This window comes from Coenobita brevimanus, chromosome 80 (genome assembly GCF_032717465.1).
Source record: "Coenobita brevimanus isolate Jiangsu-jjx chromosome 80, ASM3271746v2, whole genome shotgun sequence".
In the NCBI taxonomy this organism is placed as follows: Eukaryota; Metazoa; Arthropoda; class Malacostraca; order Decapoda; family Coenobitidae; genus Coenobita; species Coenobita brevimanus.
In genome coordinates this window covers 39,799,021-39,810,364 of record NC_137033.1, presented here as the reverse complement: position 1 = coordinate 39,810,364, position 11,344 = coordinate 39,799,021, and the positions used below count along the sequence as shown (strand labels likewise).

General features: G+C 41.2%; 1 protein-coding gene across 1 annotated transcript in view; it reads right to left on the bottom strand.

Moving 5' to 3' along the window:
- Nucleotides 1-10,338, bottom strand: part of LOC145409339 (uncharacterized) — a 31,575-nt gene extending 21,237 nt beyond the window's left edge. Inside the window, exons 1-2 of the mRNA XM_080279810.1 lie at nt 10,300-10,338; nt 3,975-4,099 (exon numbers count right to left, since the gene is read on the bottom strand). Of these exons, the coding sequence (XP_080135936.1) occupies nt 3,975-4,099; nt 10,300-10,338 (164 nt within the window). The remainder of the gene's footprint in view (nt 1-3,974; nt 4,100-10,299) is intronic.
- Between the last annotated feature and the right edge of the window lie 1,006 nt (nt 10,339-11,344).

Sequence of the window (11,344 nt, the reverse complement as noted above, 5' to 3'; positions counted from 1 at the left end):
TGAATCTTAATCGTAATGCAAGTTCACCGGCAGCAGCAAAGCTTTCAGTTAAGTTACAGTAGATCTAAGCGAAAATTTTCCCGAAACTTACACCTGGGAATAACGACAGTTGCTTAGGTAACCGTGTCCAGGGCGTCATATGATGTGTCGGGAATTAGGTACAGATGATGTTATATTTTACTGTAGGTAACCTGGAACTTACCCCTTTTAAGATAGTATTCTGAGTGGCTTACGAGATTTCGCAGCACCTCTTCTGTAGTGATGTACTGTATTTCATCACACCTCTATATCCTCTTGTACAGTATGTGTTTATATTTAATGTCAACATTCATCGCAACAGTAACTGGGATAGGATAATACTTTGAAGAATAAGTCGGTTAAGAAACATTGTTACGAAATCTACAGAAGCAATTGAACTACGCCCACTACTCCTGTGATGCATATTTTGTTTTTTAGTTGTTGGTACCAAAAGACGAGTTACTTTCAGTTTAGTGAATATGTCTGGTATAGATGAGAATAGTGAATGCTGTTTACATTAAGAAAAAGTCACCTAAGATCAATCAAACTAGCCTGTAAAGAGCAAGATTAAAATGCAATTACATCATCGGACTGAAGGGATTATTTCGCTGTTAAGAGTACATACAAGTACAATACATGGGAAATGCAGATAGCACGAGAGAAATTAGCCCATATTGAGGATATCTGAAAAAAAGTAATGATTCACCTAAATACTGAGTGCCCGAGAGGAATGTGATAGAATAGGGAATTAATAATAAAATAATTCTGTATAAACATTGGTCGAAATTTCCACCATTATGGAGCTATAGTATCCGATTACCTAAAAGACGAATCATGAAGAAGGCGGTTTCCGTCCATAAGGACATCAGTAACTGTAGCTTCATAACAGCTGATATTTGGACTCAGGCCTTCTGCTTTACATTCCCGCATCTATACAGTCCCAGAGTTATGTCCTCTCTTCCCGGGACACCCTGTATTACAAACTTATGTTGGAAAAGAAAATAAGAAGGCTCTTCCCACCCACTTCATCATCCGACAATATAAACGGCAGGAAAACGATGAAAAACACCATGCTTGTTTCTGAAGATAAAACTCGTACGAAAATGTTACATAAAAAGCAGAGGAGATAAAGCGATGCACCACATAATCACCAATATACATATCTGAAAAAGAAAAAAAGAGGCAGTTTTATCCACACACTTAAATACGTAAAAATACATTAGTTTCTGTCCGTCGTGATACCTAAAGAAGATTAGGGGCCGTACTCTAAGATCCGAATTCTTGTTGGTTACCGAAGCTCCCTAACACCATTTCCTAAGCGATGAATTTTGTTACACCTTATTGTCCATACTGTTCTACATAAATTCCTCCTGTCTCTCCATAATCTGCATATTAAGGTACAAAGGGATGTTAACCACCCATATTAAAAAATAAATGGCTGTGGAAGAGGTGCTATGGAGTTTCCTTATCCACGAGAATACGGGTCTAAATGCCTTTGGAAATTTGTAGCTTTCCATAACGGTTTATTTTGCTAATTAACCCTGAACGTTGTTTACAGTATTTTATTTATATCATTTCGTATTGACAGGGTTTGCATCAGTGAATTCAAGAGTATATTCAGGGGGCAAAGTGCACATAGATCGCTAAGGAAGTGGTGTTACGCAACCTACTCTAACTTGGCCTAAACTTAACATTTCTCCATCTTGCACGCTGAGTGTAACAATAGCTTCCCACTAGAGTATAATGCTAATCACGACGTAGTGCTATTAAAAGAATAATAACCATGGTATAGTCTTGTTCTGCTAGTGAGCCACGCGAAGTAAGCTACAATGAAACGAAAATCTGGGCCAAGTTAAGGTAACAAGGGTATATTTTCACTCCCGGAACTGTTGTATCTTCACATTATGCATAATTTCAATAAATAGTTATTATACTCGTGGTAGGCTGGGGCTCCTGTCATCTATGTACTCAAAGTACTGCTATTTTCATGCTATTTTCAAGTGACCACACTGAGTGAGAGCTTGTGGTAGTAGTGAAGTGACTGAGTGATGAGAGTGTGATTTAGTGAGTGCTTGTGGTGGCAATGAAGTGAATGCGCGAAATACTAATTTTACTCTGACTTGGCCTAAAATTGTCATATGTCCTTTCAATCCTGACTTACAACAGTATAATACCACTGGAAAACGATGTTAGTCAAGAGGGAATACTTTGGAACGAATGCAAACTATAACTGCAAAAGGAAAAAAATCTAGGCCAAATTAATGTGTAAGTACTACAGTGATAGTGAAGATAAAATATGTGAGTGATTCAGAGAGTTTATGATAGTTGCTATGTAATAGTGATAGTGATGGTGAAGATGCAATAAATGAGTCAGCAAGTCAAGGTATGTGCTGGTGGCAGAGTGATAATTATAGTGATGGTGCCATAGGTGGATGATTCAGTGACTGTTTGTGATAATTATGAAGTAATAGTGATAGTGATTATGAAGGTGCAATAGGTGAGTGGTTCAGTGACTGTTTGTGATAATTATGAAGTATTAGTGATAGTGATTATGAAGGTGCAATAGGTGAGTGATTCAGTGACTGTTTGTGATAATTATGAAGTATTAGTGATAGTGATTATGAAGGTCCAATAGGTGAGTGGTTCACTGAGTGTTTGTGATAATTATGGTGTAATAGTGATTGTGATAATGAAGGTGCAATAGATGAGTGATTCAGTCAAACAATGTGATAGTGATAGAGTGATAATATTAGTGATGGTGTCAGGGGTAAGTGATTCAGTGACAGTTTGTGATCATTATGAAGTAATAGTGACAGTGATTATGAAGGTGCAATAGGTGAGTGATTCACTGAGTGTTTCTGATAGTGCTAGAACGATAATGAAGGTGCGATGAATGAGTTATTCAATGAGTGTTTTTTACTATGATAGTGATAGTGAAGGGGAAATAAGTGAGTTATTCAGTGAAGGTTTTTAGTTGTGATAGAGTGAGAGTGAAGATGTAATAAGTGAGCTATTCGGTAAGTGACTGTGGTAGATATAGAGCGATAATGAACGTGCTATACGTGATTTGTTCAGTGGGTGTTTTTTATTGTGATAGAGTGATAGTGAAGGTACAGTACGTGAATTATTCACTGACTGTTTTTGACTGTAATAGAGCGATAGTAAAGATGCAAAAAGTGAGTGACAGAGTGATAGTGGAGGTGCAGTGAGTGAGTGATTCAGGGAGTAATTGTGACAGAGATAGAGTGATAGTGACAGTGGCAGTTTTGGTGGAGTGAGTGATACAGCGTGCTTGCGACTGTGATCGAGTGATTGAGTGAGAGTGATAGTGAATGTGGAATAAGTAGGTGATAGTGAGAGTGAGAGAGATAGTGATGGAGTGATTTACGGAGTGATAATGAAGTAGTGGCGCCACTATATTGTGGTGTCCATCCACCCTGCGTAGGTTGGTAGGTAAAACGAGTACCTAAGGTAACACTTAGTAAAAGTAACAGTAATAACCTGGGTGATAAAATTGCTTTTCATCTATGTGCAGTAAATATATGATTCGCCATAGGCTCAAAGGCCTAAATTACTTAGTAAGTACGCGTTTAAGTGTCCCATGGTGTCTACCCCACCTTGACATCAACTTAATTCGGTGGCGTCATACAGTAGTGTACTCTTGCTATCTGTAGACGAATTTCTTCAAGTTAAGAAAAGTCTTCCATACAGACAGAGCTGATGAAGGTTGTGTGTAATTGTTCCATTTCAGGGAGTCTCTGAAAAGCTGAATAAGATCGTTTGAAGATAAAAAGAACGAAATGAGAATTTGTTCATCGGAAAGACGTGGTTAAATATCTTCCTAATATCGAAAAAGTCCGCATCAGTATCATAGCACAGGCTATTAACCCTAGAGTACTAAACTTGGGTATAATATACCCGATTCGTATGACGTCATTCGAGTTACACAGTGATACCGCCAAGCCAGTGTGCTGGGACCCTCAGTAACCACTGGGTTCCCCGAGTGCTCAAGGAGGTAGGTCACGTTGTGCTGGTGCTTGGCTGGGAATTGTCCATAGTGATGGGTTCGGGTATAGTGTACCTGAGTTTAGTGAAAACTGACCAGTCTCATATCTGGGTATATTATACATGGGTTTGGTGCTAATAACCCCCCTGGAACAGAGCCAGAAGTGCTTGGAGGGGTTTGGGGAAGTTTGGGGTAATTTGGTGGAGTGTTTTTTTTTTTTTTTTTTGTGACTTTCTTCCAAAAATTTGGTGACAATTTTACAGTGTTGAATGTTATTTCTAAATTTCCCAAAAATATCTTATTTACAGTAATTTTTACTAACAATTTATGTAATATTAAGATGCCTTAAATTTAGTGTGTAAGTGATAGCTTTAATAAATTTGCATATTTACTATTTTTTTTTAATTTTCCAAACTCGGGTATAATATACCCATGTTTAGTTGCACTGTAACAGGCATTGAAGGTTAGTGGTCTAGGGTTAACCCCTTCATGACAAGCTAGTTTTTTAATTACCCGTCCCCGATCCGAAGAGGCTCGGGGATGGGTATTGTTTATACATGGTTTCTCTATTTGTTTGTTTGTTTATCTGTCTGTCTGTCTGTCTGTCTGCCTGCCTGCCTGTTAACAACTTTATGCGAAAACTACTGGCGCGATTTTGACTAAAATTACAGAGATGGTGGGCTATGGCCTTCTGATCATCTGCTTTAATTTTGAGCCAAACTGGGCCAGGGCCCAGGCTGTAGGCCTCAAGAATGTTTAAAAATGGGGATGGGTAAAAATAGTTTTTTCGTCATAACTCCTTTCAAATTCGTCATATCGACATGAAATCAAAACCCAAATGTGCAACTTTCAAATCTGCATACTATAACATGCCTCTTTACATCAGGAGGTTCACCCTTCAGTTAGCAGAAAGGGGGCCAATGTCGGTGGGTTTGGCCTAAAATTTCAAATCGACGTAAAATTGTCAGTTTTCACCCGACTTACTCCAGATTTGATATTTGACATCTCTGACTAGATATCCTGTTGTGTTTATACGTTAGCACTAAAATGACTGCGAGGACGGGTTTGCTATGCCTTGGCACTGCTTTTTGTTTCATTTGCGCTCCCACCAGACGACTACAGGTCCTCCACAGGGATGCCTTCTTGTGACTGCACCGATATAACTGGCCGGTGGAGGTGCCGATATACAAACGTTCCTCAGTTCCCTGCCCATCCCCTGAAAGGAGGAAGATGGACTACAGAATGGGAATTTCGGCCTCCAGAAATGAGGCAGGGATTGCAACTACTACTACTACTACTACTACTACTACTACTGCTGCTACTACTACTGCTACTACTACTACTACTAGTTCTGCTGCTGCACCTTTTTTACCTTAACCTTACCTAAGGGTTAGTAATTTTGTAAATAATTTCACTTCGGTCAGTAGTAAAGGACACTGTTACATTATTACTTCCTTTTCTTAGCAAATTTTCGCGACAAACACCATTATTCTTGTGCTGATTTATTGTTACAGTTTCAAGATAGATGACAAATTTAGGCAAAGTTAGCAAGGAAACAATACACAGCTGCTACTACAACTATAACTACTACTACTACTACTATTACTACTACTACTACTACTACTACCACCACTACCACCATTACTACTACTACCACTACCACCATTACTACTACTACAACTTCTTCTACTACTACTGTCATCACTACTACTACTACTACTACTACTACTACTACTACTATCACTATTTCCACTACAACTACTACCACTACAACTGCTACCATTACTACTACTACTATCATTATCATCACTACTACTATTACTATCATCACTACTGCTACTACTACTACTAATATCACTATTACTATTATTACTACTACTACTACTACTACTTTTACTAATACTGCTATTACTACTACTGTTATTACCACCAACACCAACACAACTACTACTACTATCATCACTATTGCTACTGCTACTTCTACTACTACTACTCTTACCACCACCATCACCACTACTACTACTACTACTGCTACTACTACCACCACCACCACTACCAGTACTACAACTGCTACTACTACTACTACTACTATACTATTACTATTACTATTACGACTGTTAATACTAATACTGCAACTTCTGCAGTTAATCGATTTTTTTTCAGGTAGGAAAGATTTCTATTAGTGAATGGTTCAGCTACGGCTCTAGGTCACCTCTCCACGTCGAAAAATCTATCAGGAGGGTAATAAATAATCTGGTGACAGTAAGAGCATGACGCAATGTCAAAGACATCACCGTACTGCGGGTGTTAACGATAATGTTTTGACTGGTTGAGTGTCTAGTGAAATGCTACAAACTTATGAGTTCTGACGATATACTCGTCCACCTGAAAAATCATCAATATCATCATTATCATCATCAGGGAGAGGCGGTGCAGTGGCCGGTGTGAGGTGTGGGCCCATAGAATTACAATCAGGATTTCAGATTGTTCTTAAAGACTCCGTATTGCTACTGGATGCTTTATTGGCACCTTAGATGCTACAGCCTAACTTTCATACAGTCTTTCAGGGTACAGGTAGAGAGTTTCCTTTGTGTGTATTGCTCAGTGTCATGACTACACTGTTTGCACACAGAACAGTCTCTTCAGCAGATCTGGGAAATGGGTAGTTGGCCTCTGCGATTTATGAGATGCTATCACGTGTGACTCATGATATACAAGCAACAATCATCCACTCGCTTACAATTGTCTAACCCTGGTTAAAGATTTCTCTCGACATGCTATAGATGCAGAAATTAACAGAAGACAATTAAATAGTAAAACAACACTGGTATCGTGAGTGAGTGATAAGGAAATTATATCGATTCGGTAGATATGTGGCCTGCAATGGTAATGAATCCATTTTTAAAACCTGGATGGGGCAGGGAACAGTTTAAGGAGTTGAATTTCAATATAACAAACTTTACTGATCTCGTAGAAGACCAGCTGATATGTCATAATACCCCTGCCAATACCAATACACCAGTCCTATATGAGACAGCCTTAGCATGCACTGAATACGGACAGTGGGTGTTAACGCCGAAATTGTGACGTGTGAAGGTGTACAATATGTAGGAGGACTACTGAGGCTTAAGAACAGGCAGTGAAGCCTGTATCTAGAGTTGGACACATACCAAAACAAGTGGTGCCAGGCACAACAAACCTTGCCCAACAGCAGTTGTTTTATTGCTGTTAAATACTGAATCGGTACTTCAGTTTAGTGTCAGTACGCAATTTAAAGGCTAAGATAATGGAGCAAATGTTTTCAAGTTACGCCTTTTGAAAATCCATGGTCTTGCATTTGACCGTATAAGGTCATTCAAGATAAAAGGTCATGGTGCCAAATGAAAGCCCATATGAGACCTCCTATATCTTGATGATACGAGTAGTAAATATCTCTATCTTCAACTAATTTCGAATTATAGCCCCTTGATTATCCGTGACCTTGAGTTTGACCTTTCAGGGTCACTTATGAACAAAGGTCATGGTACCAATTAAAATTCCATATGGCATTTCTTATTTGTTAATAAGAATAAATATATCTCTACATTCAACCAGTTTCGGGTTGTAGCTCCCTGAATATCGGTGACCTCGAGTTAGACCTTTCAAAGTAACTCAAGGTCAAACGTCTTGGTTCTAAATGAAAGCCCAAAGCCCTTATGACAATTTCCTGTGTGTTGATAGTAGTAAATATCTTTATTTTCAACCAGTTCAAGTTATAGCTCTCTGAAAATCCGTGACCTTGTTTTTAACCTTTCAGAATCACTCGATTACCTCCAGATTTTAATAACTTTCTTTTGAGTCCAGTGCCCAAATTTCCTGAAAGTTTCATGTAATTTCATTAAGACGTTTTCCGTAATGCTGTTAACAAACAAACAAACAAACAAATAAACGACCAAAAACAATATCTCACCGAACATCGTCCGGTCGAGGTAAAAATCATCATCATCATCATTATCAATTGCAGATACAGCAGCCTGAGTCAGTCCACTGCGAGATAAAGGCCTCTCACAATTCTTGCCACTTTGTCCTGCTGGTTGTTGTCTTGTTCCACCTACTTCCTGCGACTTCACTTGCTGGCACCGTTGTAAATGCTCGGTGGAGCTGATCTGTTATACAACGTCCCTCAGCCCCCTCCTCATCCCTCGAGAGGATGACAAAGGGCAGCATGAAACGCGAAGCTTCAGCATGCGGTCCACAGGGTTCACGTCGAGATGAACATGAGGCTACAACTACTCGTACTACTAGTACTCAAACTTTTAAGAATCTAAAGTGATTGAGGAATAAATGAAGAATATAATTATCACCTTCCCCCCCCCCTTCCTTTTAAAGGAAGAAAAAAAATCACCTGGATATAGTAGTCGTGGTTGTTACAGCCCCAGGTTCATATGAACCATGAACCCGGATGACTACACCCTGAAGCTGCCCTTCTACATTAGTCCACCAACCTCTTCGAGGATAGGAAGGGAGTGGGAAAAACTTTGTCATAACTATAGTAGCGGCGCGCAACTCTGAGGTTGTCATTATCGTGCCCTGGCAACCTACCGCTCAACAGTGCTCTCGATTTCATGTATAATATGAGACACATGGGATTCGTTTGTAATATGTTCATGAATAAAAATATTCATGTATGATATATTCGTGTATCATAATATGATTCGTGTATAATAATTATGATACGAAATCAGACGCCCTGTTGAGAGGTAGGTTGCCAGGGTACGATAATAACAACCTTAGAGTCGGGCGCCGCGACTATAGGTACCCCCACCACCCATTTATAACAGTTATGAGATTTCCCGAGGTTATGTGAGTAGCCCAGTTCCGTCAGATAAAAACAAACCATGAATAATTCTTTTACACCGTCTCGAATCGCACAAAATCTAATGAGTTCTAGTTATTCTTGTTATCGTTTTTGTTGTGCCTTGAGGGTCATCTGAACATGAACCCGGTGAACTGCAGGTTGAAAATTCCCCTATCCTTCCTTTCAGGGATAGGGAGGGAGTTTAAGAATGTCTGTATAACCGGGTTGCAGAGCCACCCGGCTGCATCATTGCCATCACGTAAAGGGCTCCCTCTCAGCACCTACTAATTCTTGTCAGTGATGCTCAAGCTGTGATGCTGGAGAGAGACGGCTTCGCTTGGTGGCACTAAGTTGACCAAGTGGTGGAGTTGCCAGGTTATACAACCATCTCCCAGTCCCCTCCCTATGCTCCGAAAAAAGGGTGCTATACTGGAGAAGGGCAACTTCGGCATCCAGTCCCAAAAGTTCTCTTTCAAATGAAAATGTAACTAGTTCTGCTAATTTTCTTCTGGAATGAAACTTGTCTAATCTCTCTTCCGTAGTTCGGAGCATCTGTGGAAGGGAGTAAAAACCGAAACTGCTCATGATTGTTGTTGTGGTCCCAAGCTTAAATTGCCCAATCCCTGCAGTGACCATCCTTTCTGAAGATAAGGAAATAGCTAACGGACGTTTCTATAACCAGGCAGTGCCTATTTAAATCAATGCTACCCCATGAAGGCATCTCCTTCAACACCAATGTACAGTTATGAACACTAATAACGGGACAGGGTAGTCTGCCACTAGAGGGCAAAATAATCGCCCTAGTCCACCCCCCAACTCTCCCACCTTACCCCCACTAAACCGCTGGTTTGGTAGGCGGATGGATGGGAGACCTGAAGCTTCGCTCACTCCCACTCCTTACCTCATGTAATGTTACATTCATTTATCCTACTATTAAGTGTATTATTACCTTCAGTTCTATGAGAAGTAATTTTATCGAAGTTTTAGCATATATCACTAGAATGACCCTAATGTATAGATTTAGTTTCTAAATATTTATCCAACGTCTTGTAAACGATACACAAAAGTTGAAGTACCAACTACAAGTTAAATGATTACTAGCCATTCATATCCCTCTCCTTCCTTGTCACCTATAAAACACATATTTATCAATCCACTCATCAACCAACCCACTCAGCCCATCCAACACATGGCATCGATCCCACCCCGGCCACTGACCTTGCCCAGCCACCTGGGCGACCCATCCAGCCCACTGATTTAGGCCACCTACAGTGCCTACCCACGAGCTCACGGAACAATGTCACTCAACATATTTACCCATTCACCTACTCACCCTGAACCCATCCAGCCACCCAACCCACCAACCCAATTACTCCCCCCAAACACCTCGGCCACGTTATCTTCTGAGCCACCCTGGCGACCCACCGTGCCCACTCACCCTGGCGACACACTCTGCACACACATTCTGACGGCCCATCTTGCCCACCAACTCCCATCATCCACCCTCCCCACCCACGAATTCCATCCACTCTGCTCACCCAGCAATGCCATCCATCACATCCGCCCACACAACCCTCCCAATGTATCCATTCACCTCGCTCTGACAACTCACTCACCCATCCAACCCTCGGAACCCACCCTTCCTGTCCATCCACTCCCTCACCGACACACCTTTCCACCCACATGCGCAACCACCCTTCTTACCCAATTCCAGTAACCCCCCTCGATTCCATTCACCCATTCCAACCCTACTCATCCAGCAAACTCATCCCATTCAAACCTAACTTACCAACCCGTCCCCAACCACACACCTATCCAGCCGCTTACCCACTCAGCCCTCCCCACGCAGTCACTCATTAACTCATCAACTCCTATAATCCTCGCAAAGTCATTCCAAACACCCAGCCCAATCAACCTCCGTCACCCTTACCGATAATTCTGTTCCCCAACCTTGGCGATTCACCTAACCACTACGGCACCAACTCAACGTCATTAAACTCACCCAACTAAGCAACTAACTCCAACTCCCCCTCGCCACACACACACACACACACACACACACACACACACACACACACACAGATTGTCACAGTAAGACAAACAGCAAGTAAGACACAGTAGACTGTAGTATGAGTGGAGTAGACTGTAGCGCCTGTCGAACCGGGCAGTACTCCCAACATGGATGGAAAGCTGATGACAGGGAGAGCTGGAGCTATCGTTTCATCAACCCTCGTGACTAGTTCCTGACCCTCACCCTTTGCTGAAATTTTTCGGTGCCTCAGTAACACAGAGGGTAGGCCAGCATGCTCTCCAACAGAAGTTTCTCTAACTATCAACACCAAACTACCTGCACAGTACACACTTCACTTCCATTTCCAAAATTCAAAACAAATCATGGTATCTCATTACACAACCTCGGAGTCCCCAGGGGGGTGACCATAAATGCCCCCATCATCCACCCCTCTCCCGGTGACGACTCAAGC